Here is a 20,763-nt window from a genome sequence, read left to right as displayed (position 1 = left end):
TAACTATCCAATTCTATCCAATCCAATCCGCTCTCAAAAAAATAATTTTTTTAATGTGTGTTGAATTCTGTGTTTTTTGTACAAAATGACCTCGCTACTCATTCTGCCGGCAATTCTCGCTGTTCTGTCCAGATCAATTCATGCGGTAATCCTAATTCTCTTACAGACTCTTAGAATCAGTAGCCTCTAGCTCACTTCAGGCTGTTTACAGGCGTTTAAAGGTCGAGATGTATCGGATGGCGTTCTCGCTGTTTGGAGAATTGCTTTGTCACGCGGCTTCCTGCTTTGAGTTAAAACGTGCTGACTCGCGTCATTTTTATGCGGCTGTGGGGATCTAAATATCTCCTGTAGCTGAATTCAGTTACTTATAGACTTCGGTTTGCTTCCGATACTTTACAGAACGATTTGGAAGACAAGCAACTGACGTTCAGCATACACCATTCACTTGATGATGGTGAGTAACGTTTTGCGTTAGAATACTTCACTGTTGGTCGTAACAAAACCTTCAATGACGTAGGTATACACATTGCAGGGGCCTAAAGAGTCTTTCTGAATGGATATCGCAGTCATAACAAATGGTGTTGCTTTTTTTTTTTATGTATTATTTAGGAATACTTCTATTTCATATCTGGAATTTCGGTAGAATGGTCACAGGACTGTATATTTAAGAAGGCATACAGTTTACGGTGCAAGTGAGCGGATGCAAGTTATTTAGCTTAACAGATGAATGTGTACAGCAAAAGTAGCTGGACAAATACTGATATACATATGTGAAGATGCTCAGATGAAGCATAATAAATAGCAGTGCATAGGTAAATAAAGTATACAATGACCAACGTACTGACAAGAGTTAAAAGAGTATGGCAGTACATATGTATGTAAAAAAAAAATAGAATGAATTTATTATATGATCTGATTGCCTAAAGCAGCTGCGAAGGGCTCTACGGATCCGGTGTGAATGATACTATCAATCGCGAACTTTGGCTGGGCCATTTTTTTCCACGTCGAGTTTTGTAATGCACTGACCAATACGAGCCAGAGCTATTCCTTACGAGCCCCACACCCACATTCCTTTCCAATTAAACACCCGCTAGAGTTACTCGCAGTTTAAAGAAGCGGTGCAACAATTTTATTGTTGAAAAAAATTGCAGTGTGTATTTTTTATATTGTTTATCTAAGAGCAAGTGAGAAAAAATGCGCCACCTTCTCCAGAAAAAAAGTGATGTACCCCCGCATAATCGCAAAGCAAAATATGAATTATTTGCCCATCTGCAGCCGCGTTTGGCAATTACGGGAACTACGATGGCACGTCGCAGGGGGACGCACGGAAGTCAATAAAACCTGTCTCCCTCCGCCGCCACATTCGCCGGCAGACCCCGTGGTGAACCGACTTTTGCGTTGATCGTTCGCCGAGACCTCTGGCAATGCTAATCCTCGAAAAATCAACAGTCGCGGAGGAAGCGGTTGGGTGCTCCGAAGACAGAATCCAAAGGAAACCGGGTGGTCCCCCAGAGATGTCATGCGAAAGACGGCGTGAGAGTCGAGGGGGCCGTCTGACATTCAATTCATTTTATATTTTAAAATAAAAATCTTGCATGCGCAGGAAGAGATGGTTTTCTGTTCTTCGCTTCACGGGTAACGCAGGTTAATTCTTTCAGTTAATCAGCCAAAGTCCGAAAATCGTTGCGATGTCCCTTTAAATGTTTTTTGGGGGCGGGGGGCGGGGGCGGGGCGGCGGCCCACCTTGAGCCTCTTATTATCTTTCTGCAGACAATGAGATTGCGGCATTTGTCGACAAGAACACCGAAGAACGAATCGCAAAGCAGGAAGCGTGTATAAACAAATCATGCCCTGCGTTTCTTAAGCTGTTGGAAACTATAAGTATTTGCTGGTTTGAAAATCTCACGCTGCCGGGCACCAAGACAGCTTGTTTTGTGTACGAACCAGCAACATTCCGTTACCCTTTGGAAACCCGGTTATTTCCATTTATTTTGCTTCGAAGGTCCAGACCCTGTGTACCTGCCTCGGGGCACCGTGACGATTCCCTTGGCACGGACGGAAGACAGCGTCCTGCATCAAGTGCCTCTTTCGACGGCCGACGTGGCGAAGCTGAGGGTTTGTAAACTTTGCGTGTTAGCCACTTGAGATGAAAGAATTCCAGATAAATGGCCATGGCACAGAACCCTCGCTAGACGCACCTTAAAACATTGAGGGCGCACCCAGGTCACAATAAGCCCTCGTTCGCTACTTTCGGAATATATTTGAAAACTAAGCGAAGTGCATGTCGTGAAACTTCCGAGCCTTCTTAGCTAACCGAGCTGCACTTCCTCGTCGACCACTTTTACAAGCTCTTCAGTGCAAAGCGGTGAAGCCCACCCTCTCTGTGCCCCTTTTGCATTTTTGTTTTCAAAACACCAATGTGCCTGCAATCGGATAAAGGCCTTCACATGTATAGTGTGTCGTAGACGCTGACACCACTTGCAATGTTTAGTCATTTTTGGTACTTAGTGCTTCCCTTGTATGCAATAGAAGCTCCATACGAGCTAAGCTTCAGAGTAAAGACACATCAGCAATGAATGGATAGATGGATGCTGACAGCTGTACCCTTTATGACGGACGGTAGCTTGCGCCAGCTAGCCTAGAAACGGAAAGTATGATCTTTCCCACCCGCATCCCCCGATTTCTTTCCCCTCTCTCTTTTTGTAAGTTTTAACCACCAATCTTGGTGCTTAAAATCATTGTAGCCAGTTATCCAAATCTTTATCTGAAATTCCGGAAGACTCTTTTCCATTTCCTAGAAATCTTAGCCTTTTGGAATCATGTGAGTTTTCCACTTGTATTCCCCTCTAGTCAGGATTAATTTAAGCAAAAAAATATCAAATCAATAAGTGACTTCAGATACACCTCTTTAATATACTACAATCAATATGCTCTGTTTGAAATAACTCTGAATGGTCCTGAATGTTTTCTTTTGAATTATTTACTAGCGGTAGTTGCGCAGCGTACAATACTTTTCAAAGCAAATGGGGTGCAAGCCGGAGTGTCGAGTGCAGGTTTTACAGTAGAAAACAGTTTCACGTCTTTGCCCTTGACTTTCCTCTCACTGCAGACTCCGCAGTTCCTAAAACGCAGACGGAGTAAAAACTTGCCACGTTAAACCCCCACAAGCACACGCGAAACTTCCGCCCGCACATCTAGCAAAAAAAAAAAATGTGTCGTGTCTCTTACGGCATTTCTTGGAGGGACAAAAAATTATGTACCATAAGTATGCATAGTTTACGTACCCGATAAGAGATGGCACAAGTTTAAATTGTCAGAAGCGCCGACGCTTGGCCGCAAAGGAGAAATGGGCCTGTTGGGGGAGCCTCGACACTTGTCCAGAACGGGAATATTTATTTGCGGGAGATACCCGACAGATGACCCCCAAAGGGTCAGAATGATCCAGGACAGAACAAGGCTTTTCAACAGGTACCTAGAGCTCGGGATGTTGCATATTCAAAGGGTAATTGTCACCGACTGCTCCCGCTCTTCACCAAGACAATTGGGGAATGAAGTGCCGATGCTCTAAGCAAAGCTTATATAGCGGCAACGAGCGTACACCGTCGCCTCGGGGACATTCCGGAAGCGCAGTAGCTCGAATTCTGAAACTTTGTATACTCTAGCTAGCACTACTACAGGACCTGATACCACTATGTGATTGCAATGTCCATCTGCCTTTGTTCTGTAGAGACTGGCAGAGAACAACGGACTGTACAGAATCCAGGTGGTTGACCATCAGTCTGAGGACCCTCGAGCGACTGTGTCATCATTCATGAAAGCCGTAAGTCCGCTTTCTTGTACTCTTTTTCTTATTCGTTTTATTTTAGGATCTTTTCCGGTGCTCAAGAAGCATGTGTCAAATTATTGTGTTGTTTGTTTGTTGCTGCGTTCAGCCAATCGGTAATGGGGCCGAGCGCGCAGAGGAAAAGCTCGCGCTGCAGGACCCGGGGATCCTAGGTTCGATCCCCGCCCCTGCTTGGTTCGACCTGGTCGAGCGTCGTACCGGCGTGCGGTCATGTATTAATACTGCATGATGCGTAGGCTGGCAGTTGCGCTTCACTGGCAAACTATATCATCAACAGCTGAGACACCAAACAGCCATCGGGGTGACTACCGACCATCTCGGGGGTGTTTGCAGACACCCTTGGAGCAGTCCCACTGGAAAGCAGTCTCATCCAAAGCTGACGGAGTGCATATGCAATAACACTAAAGCCGCATCTAGCACCTCTATTTCTGCATGCTGTTGGTGCAGTGAACTATGCCTGTGTCTAAGTGATGCCGAATCACAGGAATCTGTTGCATTAAGAAAAGAATTCGACGATACGGGACCTGTTTTGTTCTGATAAACACCCATTTTGAGCGCCCTGCACGCTCGCGCGATCTCGAGAATGCGAGAGTTAGGTGAGAGCCAGTGCTAACATGCTACTATAACAACCGCAAAACGGAGGCCAAGGTGGCCTCTTCATGTTGGGACGCCGGTTGGTGGTGCCGCCCAGCGGCGCTGATCGGTGCCGGCGTTGCCGCTAATGTGGTCAGGCCTGAACCCACCGCGCTTATGCAAGCAGAACTGTCCTGACAGTCTGGTTTCACTATTCGTGCTTCTTTTTTATTTTACTGGAAGGGAAGGGGGGGGGGGTTAAATTCGAGATTAAGGTAAGAATATTTGCATATAGCAAGCAGATTTATGAATTCCCTCCATTAGGATAGCTAAGCATCTCTTTAGGTTTAATTTTATGTCAAATCTGTCATTCATATGCTACCCCAATGTAGACAGTGGACTTTCCGAGGCCACAATTCATAGACATACTGCAATTCCTCGTTATAACGAAACCACTTTTGTCAAATTATCGCTTTTATTGGAAGTTTAACGTGGTCCCGACCGAAATGCATGCATTTTAAACCGAATCATTCGAAGTGCGTCGGCGGCCGACCACGCCTATTACTAAAGCCACGGTGCTGAAAGCACTCAAGCCTACACAGAGGTGCACGGAAACCTTTGCGCTCCCTCCCCGTTCTCCACCGAGGCAAACGGCAAACAAGAAAACGGAGCAGACAGGTGATGGAGAGGGCCGCTACTATGCTGATGTGCCGATGCGGGCAGGGCAGCGGGAACAGCATCCACGTTCCGACGCTACTCACGGCGCCTGCGACCGACACTGCCCAGCTCCTATCGGAATCGGGTCAAGAGAGCGATGGAGCCGATGGAGCTTGGAGGAGGTCATTCCTCCGAAAGCCCCTAACGCGCGCGCCTGCGCGGGCGTGCTTGCGGCATACATACACGCACACATCCGTCGTATGGGAGTGTGAGGATGTTTACCAAAAGTTAGATCTGTGAGGTTGAGACATGTGGTCAGTTCAAGTCCAAAATCGCCAAAGAATTTAACATTTTTTATTTATTTTTATTGGCTGTTCGACACTGTCCACCGTTTTGCAGAACAAGCGTGGATCGGTTCGAGAAGTTCCTCATGCAAGAGAAAGCGAGCCCACGACCCGAAGATGCAAGATCGCCAACTGCTTTGCGCACGTCGAATTTTCTCTCGCGAGCTTGCTTGCTGAGTCGGCGCACGTTTCCCAGAGCTGCAAGGATCTCTACAGGAGTATGTGAAACCATGTTGGCGAAGCCACCAAGGATAGCTTTGATTCTTCGCGCTTGTCGATGTGGATGTTCCCGTTATCGCTCCTGCCACGGATGCTGCGATCGTACATCTTGCGTGCTGCCAGGGTAGACACGAAGCGACTTCGGAGAGGCACCTCAGGAAACGCTGACGACTGCGGAGACGCGAAACATCCTACGGCTGCTTTGAGACAAAGTGGAGTGCAGCAGCGATGACAGTGTTCTTGCGATGCCTGGAGCAGTTTGAGGAGATTATTTTCTACTCGGTAAAGCTGCCGCTTGTTTTCCATAACCAAGGTTTGAGTGGTCCGCAGTGTTCAATCCACCTTCAAGGCTGCTGGCGCTGTTTATTTGGCTCTCTCGCTTTTGCTGAAAATCCCACTTACACCGAATTTTCTGCCGTCCCATTGACTTCGTTATAACGAGGGATTACTGTAGTTATATTAAAACTAACTGAGCTCAGAAGTGGACGAGTGGAAGGCTGGGAACAACCTTCATGAGTTCAGCTGAATTTTCATTCAAGCACGGTACAATGGCAGTAGAAGGCTTTGAGAAACTATTCACTATTTGATTAAAAATTTATTTTGATGAATTTCTGATAATTCAAACATCTGATATTTCAAACAAAAGTCTGTGGTTCCGGAAAACGCAAGTTAACCCCCCTCCCTGCATTTAAACAAGGCGTTTTCGCCATCACAACGGACGGCAGAATTGATAGCGAGGCCCAGCTGTATTTCGCTGGCATGAGCAGTGCAACACAAATGTAGTGAAAATCTTCAGGATTTGGTTTCTTCCACATTGGCAAGTATGCATTTCTGTTGTGCGTTTGTTTAGACAAGGGGGTTATTCAGCCCCATTGAGCGTCTGGTGTCTCTGCTGTAAATAAAAAATTTAGCCAATACAAGTACCACTGCTCCCGCGGGTTTTTTGACATGCATCATCCGGCGGCGACACGTGACGCCACTCCGGTACGACGCTCATTGGGATCGAAACGGGCAAGGGTAGAGAACGAACTCAAGATCCCTGGATTCTAAAGCAGCTTCTGCTTCATGTGCGCTCGGCTGCCGATCCCTCTTCCCCCGCTCGAGTTGTAAATTTTGCAGCCGTCTGAAGCGCTCGTACGTCTCTTGGATCGCAGTGTTCGGTGTACGAATCTGGGCTCACGGACTCGCTGACCCTCACGCTGGACCGCAACGGAGCTCTGCTAGGCACCACGGTTTTCAGCGGCCAGCAGTGCGAGGGCTCCCATGTGCCGGACTACAGGCTGGCCTCCTTTAACACGACCCTCACAGTGTCCCTGGTCAACCTCGCCCCTGCGTGAGTGACACCCCCACGTCTCTCGAACTTTGAAAGAGTCCATCTATGTCTCGGATCCAAGCAAACTGAGGCTCGAGGGTTGCGTGCAACTTTCACTTGCGGGCTGCTCGCTTTCGGGTTGCAAGCAATCCGGCAGCCCGTGAATATGTCAAGATTTGTTGACGACGTCCAACTGGGGTCTTTCTCGGTGCCATCTTTTGCCAACTTCGACGGTGCACTTTCGCGATTCCACTTTGAGATCGCTAAATTATGACAAACTGGAATGGAAAACTGGTTTCTTCCCGCATGCATTTACATGGGGTGTTTCCGAGCGCTATTCGGGTGTGAAAAATTCAGAGGTGTCTTTAGGTGGTGCATATTTATCGTATCCAAATTTTATCAGTGTAAGTTTCAGGAGAAAAAGATAAGCCTAAGGAAACCTGTTTTTTTTTTCCTGTGCAGAGATGAAAATCCCAAAAATAGTCTGGTTGACTCTGCTTTCGGGTGTTCATCTTGAAGATGCTCTCATGTTTTTTACTTTATGTTGCGCCATCTGTGACTGGCAGAGTCAACGAGAAGGTTTTTGCTGTTTCCTTCTTCACATAAAAGAAAAACAGGTTTTTTTAGGCTAAAATTTTTTCGCATACTTACACTGAGTATGGTCAACGCACCACCTAATCACACCTTTGTGAAAAGTTCCAGCGAACTCCGCTCATTGGCTTATTTATAAAAAAACAATTTTCACGCCCGAATAGCGCTCTAGAACACCCCGTAGTTTTAGCGGTTGTTGTGGGGCGGCACGTTTCTGCACCCTCTAAACTATGCACGCAAGCAGCGGTGACATATTTTGGTACTCGAGCAGTTCTGAAGGCAGGGTTCGGTGGATAACCTTGAAGGTTGTCTGGTGAGTTACACAGAGCCAGTCATATCCCATTAATGTAAGAACTGTCGGAGTTTTAAGTGACGCTATAATTTCGTGGGTTTTGTGTGCTGCCCCTTTTCAGACCGGACACACAGACATACATTAGACGGCTGGAACAAGAGAAGGCAGACAAGGCAAGGGGGGACAGTGGAGACAACCGATCCTTCTTCGCCAAATACGTAAGTCCCCTCCTAGAAGGTGTTGTGCGACATCTCAAATTGGGAGGGGGGGGGGGGGGGGAGGGGAGGGGGTTCTCATTCTTAGGGAGAAACTAGAGAGATGTCTGACTTTGCCTTTTTATGGCTGCAACTTGATGTATGCAGGGTGAAGAAAAAAATCAAAATAGTTTAAATCGGGATTTAAATCGGACCAGTTTTGCTATGGAGATTTAAATTGAACCTTTCCCACAAAAATAACCATAAACATTGTTTAGTTTTTATTTATTGTTTGTCTATCGTTTGATTCTTTCAATGTGCATTTTGTTTTGTTCTGAGATCGAAGAATTATCGAGCCAGAAAGATTTATATCAGGCTGAGCACAAGGAAAAAGCGGTGCTCTCCTGAGCAAATTGGAGCACTGAGTTTTCTTTCTACCTTCACTTTGTTTGTCAGTTACGTAATGTCATATTTCAAGCAAGTTGGAACATGAAAGGAAGGGACAAAAACTAGAAAATTGCAAACAAATCAGAATGTGAAAGTAAAAGAAAAAAGCTTTATATCTGACCAAGAAAATCGAGCTGTTTTTGTTCTAGTCCAAGAAAATCGAGCTGTTTTTGTTCTAGTCCAAGAAAATCGAGCTGTTTTTGTTCTAGTTCAGGGGTCCCCAAACCCAGGCCCGCGGGTCAGCGATGCTCTTCCTGCTGCCCGCTTCCAGCAAGCCTGCTGCTATTGGCGCAAAAATAAGCTTCTGTAGACAAAACGGCACTGCAACGCACACCAAACGCGCATGAAGATAGCAGAAATGACAGGAACTCTTTATTTAATTTTTTATACTTTCAATTTACATATTTATATTCTGGCCCCCACGACTGCTACCGGCCCCCGATCTGGCCCCTTAGCCGAAAGTTTGGAGACCCCCTTTGTAGTTGGTGGGGGTCACATCAATAAAAAGTTGTTAATTGGAGTGTACTTTAAATTTACGGTGATTCTTTCTTCCATATTGTCATCAGTGATCGGACGGGTTGAGTAATCAATTTACCGTGTATAAAAATACATGCAGTGATAAAGAGTAACTATTTCCTAGTGACAGTGATTTAAATCAAATTGGTCCCATTAAATCATATAAATCTGATTTAATTTATTTACATACAAAATAATCATGATTTTGTTTCCACTCTGAATGTATGACATTCATACTAGACAAATTCTGAAGTCACCGAGTACGAGGGACAAGGACACAATTGGCGTTAGAGCTGATACAAGCCTTTCCTTCCCACCCGATTGGCTCTAGGTGTAAGCCCATCACAAATAACAACTCTCCGGTTACGAGGGGAAGGCTACTTGACCACCGTATAATTACGGCGTCATGGTAGCATTTTTCTGCTCTGGAGAGGGTAAATACTATAGACCAACATGTGGCTTTGACCTCACGCCTCTGCGGTGGCGCTGTTGTCGCCACGGCGCATGCGCAGAAGCTTCACCTCACGTGAATCTGGTTTCTGCACTCGTGCAGTGCCCACACCTGGTGTGGGCACACACTGGCTTGTTTGTAAACAGTGTGTCGGTCTATAGTCACCGAGAGGGTGAAAACGGCAAGGAGGAGCTTCAGTCGTTCTGCCTCCATCACGACCTCACAATCTTGGACAACGCTGCAATGTCTTTTAGGGGCAAAGCTCCTTAGGGTCTAGCCTTGTCCGTCCGGCGTTCGTGCTGGCATCGATCTTGCTGGTGCTCGTGCTCGTGATCGTGAGCTCATGTGCTCGTGTAGGGAAAAAAAAAATGATGAAAAAAAATGTTTGCACAGTCGACAGGATTCGAACCTGTGCGGTGAGACCCCAATGGATTTCTAGTTCGTCGCCTTAACCACTCGGCCACGACTGCAGGACGAGTAGGGGGCTCTGAGATGTGGTAGTAACTCAAGAGCTGGGGATGTCATGGATGAAACGTTGCATGTAGCCACTCAACGTCTATACAGGAGAGGGCGCTGCGGTCAAATGCGTATATAATCGCGTTCCATACCACACATTCTCTTTCTGACATGGATGAAAACAAACGAAAGGCTCGGCATGCTGCGGCTCAGCGTCTACGCAGACAAGCACCACCAGAGCTTCGCCCCAATCAACATCATTCACCACGTGGAGATGCGGCCAGTTTTTAGACTTAGGCGATGTGGCGCAAGCTACTGCCCGTTACAAAGAGATTAACATCCATCCATGCATCCGTCCGTCTCATGCACATTGAGCGCGCGCACACAGTCAAAGCATGGTGGATGGCACGAAGTCAAAGCATAATGGTAAGTGCCTGCTGGAGGCAGGGCTTTCTAAAGACATGCGATGCCGTTCCCGCTCTGTCGATGACTATAGCAAATGACGTCTCGAAAGTTTTGCAGCCTCAAATACATGACACGCGATGTTCTTGTCTCGAACCGCGTAAGAAGCTAGCAGCGCCTCTCGGTTCACTTGGCCATTGCTTGCAGAATGCTTGCGCCAAGGGCCGTCTCAGGAGGTTGATTGGGCACTCCTACATGACTGAAGGCAGAGCGTGTGGGTGCAACAGAAGTCCCTTTTCGATAGATGTGTAAGAATATTAGTGATTGCAAAGAACGAGTACAACTGGACTGCAAACACAACTGACGTGACTTGGAGCATCTTCTACTGTCCTATTTGCTCGAGCTTAAAGCTTTTTGTCAACATTGTTGACGCCTCGGTGGCTCCGAGGCAAAGCCACGAATCCCCAGGTAGCGGGTTCAAGTCCCGGCTGAGGCGCCCGCAATCAGACGGAGGCCTATTGCGGAGAAACCAGGATTTCGGTCACGCGTCTAAAGATCCTCAGGTGGTTGAAATTTAGTCCCGTCTTCTGCCAAGGCGTGCCAGACGCCCTTCGTCGGTTTGGCACATAGAGCACTCCAATTTGATCTCACTTTGCTGACATGTTTAACTAAATACATTTTACAGCAATGGTGGGGTTCAGAGTGACAAAACTGTTACATGTCTGTGTTGTCCCACGCTTGTGATTGCAGTGGATGTACATCATGCCGCTGCTCATCTTTCTGCTGATCTCCGGCGTCTCGAATCCGGAGGGCCAGGGCAGCGGAGGTTCCGGACGATGAAGCGACTTGCGGCTGCGCAGCTCCATCTTGTAACATATGCACATAGAGAGCTTTCTATTTGGACCTTGAAGAAGGTTTCCGGAGCAGATGAACCGCTGGACGTGTGGTGTTGTGAGTGTCACGGTAGAGAACAATAAAGACCTATAAGAAAGAGGGTGTCACTAGTCTGCTACAAGGTTGTCTCACAAGCTCCCCTTTTCGTTTTTGTAAAGTCGCCTGCAAGCGTGCTGGTGAACATATTTAGCCTTTCTTTTTTTTTAATTTTTACTGGTTTGCATTAAAACAATTATTAGCTTTTTTTTTTTTGTTCTAGTGAGAAGTCTGGCGATTACCACTCAGCAGAACCAAGTTATGGGGACAGGCCAATTAGCAGGGAAACAACCCTCGTGGCAGTGTGCTTTGTGAGTAACTGATGGCCCATGAATGTCCTCACACTGCACAAACTACCGCTCATGATCCATGACTCACAAAAGGCACCGATCAGTGCTTTTGGTAAAGACGCATGGCCCGTGAGTGTCCTCACAGTGCGTACACTGCCATTCATAATCCACGACTCACAAAAGGGGCGAAGGCTGCTAGCTTTGCATCTTATATGTTGCCCACTAATCATTTCACCGAGAGCTTGGCGCTCTGGCATCCCTGCACGCTGCCATCTCCTCTCTGTTTCTACCTGTGTACACACTCCACAAATGTTGTTTCCTTGCTGTTGTTACCCTTGGACTGCAGAGAGGCGATCTATTGATTGAGGTGCAGATAATATTCTGACATTACAAAGGCTTTCTCCTTTTCTGTGCAGAGAAGGCACCTGAAAGATTTTAAATGTGAGTGTGGGAAATCTAGAACATTCTCTCACGTCAGTGAATATTTGCAGTTGACACCTGTGAAGAGTATTAGATTGTTTTATGGCAAAAAAGGTAGCAGCCTGACACCGTAGCGTCATGGTGAAACACCCTACAGGTGGGTAGCATCATTGGTGTAATAGAACCTACTGTGTATCTACAGTTGACTACAGTAGAGGTTTTCCTTTTTTGCCCATTTAAATCACCTTTAGGATGAGCCGGAGTGAAAACGCAGGATTGATTTTAATTAACCCCTATGATGTCCAAGGCTGAACAATGCCAGGCATATGGTCAGTATGGTGTCGGGCATTCTTGGTTCTACTCAATGGTTCTATTCAACGAGGTCCACACCACGATGTGACCGCACACGCCTTCTAGCGACCCCGCACGACACAGGTGCACAGCATTCACATGTTCCGTTCGTCGCACACATTCGGTCCTCAGTTGCTCTCCAGTTCTTTGAGTAGTTCCTGTTTCCTTTTTGCCTTCACCGTTTCCATGTAGGCCTTGATCTCACGATCAGTCTCCATGTCCTGCGGAGGGTAGCACTCGCGCTTGGTTTTCACGACCCACTCCTCGAAGAACTGGGGCTGGTTGAACACGTAGAACAGTCCCACCGGGAAAGAGATGTACATGGCCATCTTGAACACTTCCAACTGCCAATTTCCCATCTTGGGTCCTGTACTAAAGCGCTTATTTCAAACAAAAAAATGACGAGCACGCTGGCTTACCGCACTAACAAACTTTTTTTGTTTATCGTTGAGCCAGTTGAGCCTGGCTGGAGCCGGCTGAGCCAGCTGGCGCAAGATAGCGCTCGTGTCGATGTAAAAATGATGATGATGATGATGATAAATGACGGTGCGCTCTGCTCTCGGTTGCAGACATATCAGTGGTTGCATCCACTGGTTGCTGCTGGTTGCATCGGTTGCCGCGCTTTTATTCTGTTGTATTTGCGTCCGTAGTTCCAGGAGATATTACCGATATGTGCACGTTTAAAAAATTAGTTAAAAAAAACAAGAATCGCAAGGTACAAGGCCAACGAGGCACGGTTGGCACGGTAACCACGGTAACCGCGAACGCCTCACCTAACCATTAAACCTCCCTACGGATGCGTCTGTGCGTGTTCTCTGAATGCATGATGTCATTCGTATCTCCTCCTGCTGGTCTGACAAGTAGACACACCAGACACACTACTCGAATCGGCCACGCTTCCACGGTACGTGAGAAGCGCTTGTGCGCGGAGCATTTAGAAGTGAGCTCTTCACGAACAGGTTGACACGAAATCCGATTGTAAAAGTGACCAATCGAAGGTTGAATAAGCTCGTCTCGAGAGGTGGTGATACGAACAGTGTGATCGACGAGTCGACCTTGTAATACCGTCATTTGCATCAGACCACACGACGATAAAGGGCCTCTACGCTGCAACGGCTGCTATGCCAAATCCTCCCCTAGCAGTGCAGAGTACTCGGTGTTCGTTTTCGTGCCCGCAGTGCTCGCAGCGCCAGGGCGCGACAAGGTGCAAGTGCGTGTGAACATAATGGGTTCTGTATGTGCCGTTCGCTCCTGCAAGAACCGCTCTATGCACAGAAAAACGCTTTCCTTCTTTCGTTTCCCTCGGGACCCAGACTTGTAAGTAGACAACTTGCATGATCTTCTTTTGCATAGTGCCGACTTGTTCCCATCCAAATAAATTTGTGGTGTTTGTCATTCCAGATGCCTGAAATGGATAACTCTGTGCAAACGTGCAGATCTATGCGTCACTTTTAAAGAACATGGATCGGAACCCTTTTACCGAAAGTATCGTGTGTGCTCCGATCACTTCCAAGAGAGTGACTTCAAGGACCAAAAGCTGAAGAGTACGGGGTAAGTACGAACAACAGTATTTCCCAAACCGTAGGTCGTGGCCCCAAGTGGGGCCCCAACAGGTTCTGTGGGGGGTCGCAAGGTGGCTCGTGAACATGAAATAAAGTGAAATTTGCTTCTCTGCGGTGGTATTTATGAAAACAATGCACAGATTTCAGTTTTGCATTAATCTGTAACTGAGAGTTGCGGTGACCAAACTTCGCTCTCCTCGAGAAAAATATACCTTTTTCCAGAGCCGTATATAGGGAGAGTGTGGCCAGTCTATGATCTCGCCGCCACAACGCCCTGATCCCGAGTGAACCAATCAGTCCACGGTGCGGAGCGAGAGGCGTGAACTCCCAGCTGAGCGGGGAAGGTCGCCATTTTCATTCATTTGCCCGGTGGAATGCATGGGATCGGCATCTAAATTTCGGTTCTTTTGTTTTATATCGGAGGCTGTGGTAAGAAAATGATAAATTGTTATTCCTCTGTGGGTTAACAAGCTATTGAATGAAGTTTTATCGACGTCTAACCGCAAACTTTTATTCGGGCGGAAAAAAAGTTGACTCGTAGCAGACGACGCATAACTTCAACAGTGGTCTGTACAGAAAGCGTGTTGCGTCAAAATGGCAGTCGTCTCCTCTTTGCTCTCTCCTTCCTCTCTCGCTCCTTTGGTGCTCTCCTCCCTTTCCTCCACTTTTCTCCTCTCCAGCGCCTTGGTCGCCATACCCCCTGGCCAGACCCTCCCAATATACGGCTCTGCCTTTTTCGAGTAAGAAGCGCCGTGTGGGCAGTTGTTTGCGAACTACAATAGAAGAGCAGCCCAGCATGCTTTTGCCCGTCAAAACACATTGACATTGTGCTGTTGTATCGGTTTTCAGTGCTTTTTATACTCCATACTGCCGGTACTAAATAACAAAGCGTCAAAATAGATTAAATATGCGCAAAGATAGATGTTGACAATGTTGCTGTCGCCATTTTCGCAGGGCACTGCGTCCTGGTGTCTCGCAAAAATGGCGACAGCGGGAGTGTATGCATGTGCAGAAGCTTACTGGAAAAACGTCCATTGTGCTCTTAAAACCTCAGCGTTACGAACTGTCATTTCTCCTGGCAAGCGTCTTTTACTTCTTGCGATGGTTTCTAGCCTACCCAATTCACCCTGACTATCTTACTTGTCAAATAAAATGACAGTGTCAATTTTGTGTTTTACTGCTCATGCGAATTAAAAAGATTGTGGAATTGCGAAAAGCTGGAAGGGGGTTCGTGAGGTGAAATTTCATATTTTTGATGGGTTGCAGGGAACCAGAGTTCGGTAAGCACTGACATGCAAGATATTATCAATAACCTAAAGCCAGGGTCATGCTGCTCATATATCATACAAAAGACAGCTGGCAAACATGAGTCGCCGCAATATCCGTGGTTTGAATGCTGCGTTCCAAGATTGTCCTTTAACTCATTGCCATGCAACATTCGAAGCACGGAACTCGCGATGACTTGTGTTAGAATCTGTATGCATACTACCTTTGTGTCACATATAAGCAGTGTGACCTGGGCTGAAGGGTTAGTTGTTGTTTGAGAGTGCATAACTAGAACATGTGCTCAGTCTGGCCTCAAAAAAGTCATACACATTGTGTTAGCTCCACTTAGCCATAGTGGTCGGTGACAGCTTAGGTATGCGGTAGAAGCTTTGCCCATGAGTGTCATGCACCCACTTCAGGTCCCTCCGCTCTCAGAAAAATACTATGAAGTGGTATCAAAACGTTTCCAAACTCGCTCTATCTCCCTCTAATCAGGTCCGTTTGGAGGTAACACAATGGGTCCCGGCGTGTCTGTTGGAATGCCCTCTGGAAGTGCTTGTGGATAGAACTAGCCGAGCACATATTCACCGTTTTTTTTGTTTGGCCACAAACTCAGTGGCGCCATCTGTTGAGTAGCCCTGGCACACTTCCGGCCCGCATATATTTTCTAATTTTGTGCGCATCATTCTTGCACCAAAAGAATGAATTACGTCCGAGAGTGCTATAAACGACCAATTACCAAAGGTAGTGCATAGATTTAATCATGCAAATATTGCACAATCACTGTCTGGTTTGTTTGGGTTACCAGTGCTTGCTTTTGAGGCCATAACCGTAGCTATGACCTCGACACCAAACAGCGATAACGTAAGTTTCTCCAGTGACGTGTTTCAAGAAATCACAGTCAGCAGTCAGTGTTCACACATGCAAAGGAAAAAAACTTTTTTTAACAGCATGTCATAAAACGATTTTACAATGAAGAAAAAAAATCTTTTAGAGCTATATTTACGGCACGAGATGATTTTTTGTCAAGCGAGGTGTAACGCTCCTCCTTTCCACTTTTCGCTCTCTCGCCTGTGCGCTCCGCGGGGAGGAGCGGGAGAGGTAAGCCGCTTGGATTGGATTGGCTGCTCGGCTAAAAAACGTATGCAAGCCTCGTGCAACTTCCGCTCAACTTCGGCGCGCGCCGCGGGCGCTGTGTTGTTTGGTGTGTGTGCTGGTGGTGGAAGCGGTGGTAGTCTCCTCCGCGTCTTTTTCGATGAATCCTGAGTTGAAGCGCAGACTTCTCGACCGGACCAGGCAGTTAGGGCTTCACCCCTTCGAGGACACGCCTCGCAGACCAGCGAACCCCCCTCCGGAAAGCTCCGAGGCCAGCGATGTGCCTGCGGACAGTGTTACCGGCGGGTCGCAGCTCCCACCGGTACCATACGAGTACTGAAATCGGCCCTATGTTGCACGTTTTGGACTCCGACGGTGACTAGGGAGAAGGAAGTGACGTCGAAGATTGGATGTTGACAGAAGAAAAGAAGATCAAACATGGATGTTGACAGAAGAAAACAAAATCAACATCCAGTCTGCGTTTGTTGCGTTGTTGACGTCACTTCCTTCTCCATAGTCGCCGTGGGAGTCCAAAACGTGCAACATAGGGCCCCCGGTCACGATCACGAGAACTGCAGCCTTTCGTTGAGCAGCGGCGGCGCTTTGGTTGAACCGACATGTCGAAAACAACACCGTGCTCCGTGCCTCTTCGCAGAGAAAATGGCGGAGTCTGTTTGTTTTCGTATGCGTCAAAACGGAAGTGACGATTTTCTTATACCTGATGTTTCTGAAAAGACAAAATATTTTGTTAAAAAATAAGTGCAACAAAAAAATAAAGAAAATAAGTAACTTTTAAAGACCATAGAAAGCTTTCGAAAGAGCGCAAACACCTCGTAATAAATAAAGACCAGTCACGTGATAAATAAGGGCCACTTTTCCACGGCACCCGCGGGTGCAACCTACCAATTTGTATAGCGCCGTGAATATAGCTCTAAATTTTTTTTCTTCGTTGTAAAATTGTTTTATGACATCCTTTTTCCATCTAAACTGTTTAAAAAAATGTTTTTTTTTTTTTTTTTTCTTTGCGTGTGTCCTTTAAGTCTTAGAACATCTGTTCTCTTCGTTTTACGTGCATCAGGATGCGTGGCATAAATTTGGTGGCAAGTCGTTAATGTGCCAGCTGCTGCTTCTACAGGAAGCTGCCATATTGCCAGGCTTAAATTATGAGGGAACTTCGATCCACGGTATCTGAAAAATCGGTCTGACAGATCTGTCATTCTATCCTTGTCGTAATTGTAAATTAATACTTACAAAAACTCATTAAAAAATGCATATAAGTCGTGCCTTTGTATAAGACACACCTGGGAAAGCTTTGGGGAAAACAATGTGACTTATGCACCGGAGGAAATGGAACTACCAACTTTTTTCACACAGGCTAAAGAAAAATACTGTGCCAGCAAGAAACCTTGGCTCCAGAACTGCAAGGCAGAGAAGGAAAGAATGCAAGAACTCTGGGAACTCGGCATGTTCTGAAAGAAGTGAGTTTTGTTTCGTGTTGTATGAGCATGAGAGTGTCATCAAAAATGATTAGCTCACGTCAAATAGATTGCCCAGTTTATTTATTCCTTTGTGTGTGTTTGATCCTCTCTTATTAACTGGTCACATTCCTTTTCTCAGGACACATACTTATATTGTATCTCAACTAAAAGTTTCTTCATGAATCCTGTCACCAATGCTCTGCAAATTTAAGTTTTTCAAAAATATTATTTGTGAAGTGCAGATTCACTCATGGAAGTTACCTACAGCTTGGGTAACGGGAATGAGGGAGTATGCATACTATCTGCTCTATAGCTCATTTAACGGTAAACTGAAGCGGTTCTGTATTTGAGGAAAAACAACTACATTGTCTTCATTTTTCCTGGTCACGAACATCGAGATTATTTTTCAATTTGCTGCAAGGAGGCTGCAGAGATTAATTTTCAAAGTACCGCTGAAGCCCCTCCTTCCCGAGGTGTGACGCCATATTAGGAGTTTTCGGAATCTCCGCTCGCGCGCATATTCAGCGCCTGTCAAAGCTATGCCCGTGCACTCTTGCTATTTTCAAAAAAGGTGAGAAAGATACGTCACAAGTGGTGTCAGTGCGGGGGAATATATCTGGGCAAGCTTGCAATTGCATGCGCTGCCCACACGAGCGACACGCCCTTGTGGCCCAAAGATTCTAGTACGATGTCGTGACTGGTTGGAGGTTTTTCGTGTTCTCGCGTTTAGTTACCATAAAATGCCGAGCAAGCGCCCACTCAAAATATGAAGATAATCGCGAAAATTGGGCAATGGGTGTTTGTTAGGTTATCAGTTTTACCCATTGTAAAATATTCAGCAAGCACCCACTAAATATTTGAAGATAATCGCGAAAAAAAATAGGGGATGAGTGCATGCAAGGTCATGAATTTTACATATATATGTACTGTGCATATTTTTTCAGATGTTGCAAAATTTGGGGGTAAGCACTTAGTATGGAATGGGTGGATGCCCTGTTTTTTACGGTACATTTTCGGGGAAAACAAACGTGATATTCAGATTCACGGGATAAAAATACATCAGAATTCACCTCTAACTTGTTTCTTTTCAAGAAGTATTTCAGCTTCCCTTTAAAGTGAGTGCAACCAAACTTGGAGATGAATTGGCAGTTCAGTTGCATTTCTCTTTAACTGAATTATCCTGCAGTTCTAGCCAACCAACGACTGTGCTTCAGCTTTCCAAAATGTGTCAGTACTTGCCAGCTCTGCTAACTTTACAGGGTGTCAATTAACTCTTTTGATTCTTTTTGTATCTTTGTTGACTCGCCGGCTTTTCCTAGCAACACAGTCATTGGCACCTGAACCTCGTACTGCCGACTCTCCTGTGGAACTGGAAATCATTTCATTCAAAGTAACAACGGGCATAGACGTGGATAAAAATGCGGGTGCACATTCAGCGAGTCCTCCAGCATCACCGGCTTTCGAATACGGTAAGAACCGGCATTTCTTCGGCAAGCAGCTGAAGTGTTTCCTCCTAAAACAATTAGCTATGTTGCTTTTTTTTTTTTTATTATTGCTTTTTTTTGTTGTTGTTTTATATTTCCGGATGGAAATTACCACGCAGCTTCATCCTCTGCATGTGCAGCAATATCTAAGTGTGCTGTACAAAACGTTAAGAAATATACAGCTCTGCTAAAGCTCTTGGCCCAATGCGCTGAGGGACGCAACAAGTTAGAGCGGAGGTTTTCATAATTTTTAATCTGGAGGAAGCCCTAGCGCTTTTCATTGACACAGTAAGAATGCCTCCAAGCCTTGGCATTGATGCAATATAGCAGTACAGAAGCCTACGGACCTTGTAAACGGTGACGCATGAACTAAGCAGCATATAGTGCTCAAACCGGAAGAATGTTTTTACTTAGGGGAAGGGATGGTTGAGGAAATTCGAAGCCCGGGGAACCCATAAGGGTATAGGGGAACTTCTAGGTTCCTAGGAACTCGGTTTGACAACGCCTGCTTTAGAGAAGTGTATGCACCCCGATGCCCCTACTGGCTTTCCACGGTCATAGGTCTTTATTTTTCCAAGCAACGTCAAAATGAAGTGCAGTAAAACAAGTTCTTTTCTGCGTTTCTTTCTGGCCCCGCCCCCCTCTTTCTCTTTTTGTAGAAAAATCGCCGGACAGTATGCACCTAGATGCTTCAAAGAAGGATGCAGAAATACCAGCTTGTCCAGACGACTTCCTACTCCGGCGCGATGGCAGCAAGTCACGTGCCTCCGAAGGCAGTGGCCTCGACCACAGCAACTCGGAATCTGACAGTGATGACGAGGTCGCGACAATGATGAACATTGACACGTTGCCATTAGAGGGGCTCCGCACATCGCTCCGCGACCTTTACCGTAAGTACCGACGGCTAAAAGCCGTTTATTTGGAGACGGTTCGTCTGCTCGAAGAGTCTTCTGGTAAGGTGTCGGAGACTGCACAACTGCTCGAAGAATCCGCTGGCAAGGTCAAACGTCTCGAGGCCACCCTTGACGAGCTAAGGGCACGACATTGTGATGCGAGCTGAAGGGTGGATGTCCAAGGAGAAAGCGAAAGTTTGTGGACCCTTCGACGTCGACTTTCTTGTGCATATCGCCCCGTCCACTTCGGAAGTGTGAAGACTTTTGTGGAGTGGGACTGCAAGCGAGTTTGACGTGCAGGCGAATGTGTGGCAGGTCAAGTTTTGAAGGCTGTCTGCAGTAAAGGTTTCTTCGTCTGTTTTTGTCTTCTATGGATATCTAGAGGGGCCCTACAATCAGTTTTGCTATTTTATTGTCTGCGGGGATATATACGAGTCTCTTACAGTAGACGGGGGCTCAAGAACCAAAGTGCGAGCCCCAAAGACAGGTGTAAGCCCTTTCCACACTCCAAACACCGTTTGGAGACGTGCTTTAGGCACCATGGTGCAACTGCTGTAGGAGCAGAAGCCCCTAATATAGATGTGCCATGTTCAAGAAGAAAACAAAACTAAAAGAAGAGGCATGATGGAATGGCGCTCCTGAAGTCTGCATCCCTCCATCATCGCTCTCCCTCGATTCGGACAGTTTAGCGTTTCC

The 20,763-nt window shown here is 46.4% G+C and overlaps 3 protein-coding genes across 3 annotated transcripts; 2 read left to right on the top strand and 1 right to left on the bottom strand.

Annotated features, from left to right (window-relative positions):
* The first annotated feature begins 16 nt into the window (after positions 1 to 16).
* LOC8035236 (ER membrane protein complex subunit 10) lies at positions 17 to 11,289 on the top strand. Its single transcript, XM_002411149.5, is given in 8 exon segments — positions 17 to 145; positions 400 to 454; positions 2,003 to 2,115; positions 3,728 to 3,820; positions 6,792 to 6,970; positions 7,954 to 8,050; positions 11,049 to 11,123; positions 11,125 to 11,289. Coding segments are annotated over 8 exon segments (732 nt in total). The 5' UTR covers positions 17 to 85; the 3' UTR covers positions 11,185 to 11,289.
* A 912-nt stretch (positions 11,290 to 12,201) lies between these two features.
* LOC8035243 (protein PET100 homolog, mitochondrial) lies at positions 12,202 to 12,648 on the bottom strand. The gene has a single exon (XM_002411150.5). It carries the CDS (start codon positions 12,646 to 12,648, stop codon positions 12,418 to 12,420), a length of 231 nt encoding a protein of 76 aa, XP_002411195.1. The 3' UTR covers positions 12,202 to 12,417.
* A 147-nt stretch (positions 12,649 to 12,795) lies between these two features.
* On the top strand, positions 12,796 to 20,427 carry LOC8035238. The gene is made up of 5 exons (XM_029973659.4): positions 12,796 to 13,606; positions 13,691 to 13,840; positions 17,587 to 17,690; positions 19,010 to 19,159; positions 19,834 to 20,427. Exons 1-5 carry the CDS (start codon positions 13,515 to 13,517, stop codon positions 20,232 to 20,234), a joined length of 897 nt encoding a protein of 298 aa, XP_029829519.2. The 5' UTR covers positions 12,796 to 13,514; the 3' UTR covers positions 20,235 to 20,427.
* The last annotated feature ends 336 nt before the right edge of the window (positions 20,428 to 20,763 follow it).

Source organism: Ixodes scapularis, unplaced genomic scaffold, assembly GCF_016920785.2.
Source record: "Ixodes scapularis isolate PalLabHiFi unplaced genomic scaffold, ASM1692078v2 PGA_scaffold7__128_contigs__length_106722199, whole genome shotgun sequence".
Lineage (NCBI taxonomy): Eukaryota > Metazoa > Arthropoda > Arachnida > Ixodida > Ixodidae > Ixodes > Ixodes scapularis.
This window is presented reverse-complemented; position numbering and strand designations above follow the sequence as displayed.

Coding starts and splice junctions, on each gene's coding strand:
- LOC8035243 (XM_002411150.5), bottom strand. CDS start 12,648: ATGGGAAATTGGCAGTTGGAAGTGTTCAAGATGGCCATGTACATCTCT.
- LOC8035238 (XM_029973659.4), top strand. CDS start 13,515: ATGGGTTCTGTATGTGCCGTTCGCTCCTGCAAGAACCGCTCTATGCAC. Junction 17,691..19,009: donor CTCGGCATGTTCTGAAAGAA/GTGAGTTTTGTT, acceptor GGCTTTTCCTAG/CAACACAGTCATTGGCACCT. Junction 19,160..19,833: donor ATCACCGGCTTTCGAATACG/GTAAGAACCGGC, acceptor CTCTTTTTGTAG/AAAAATCGCCGGACAGTATG.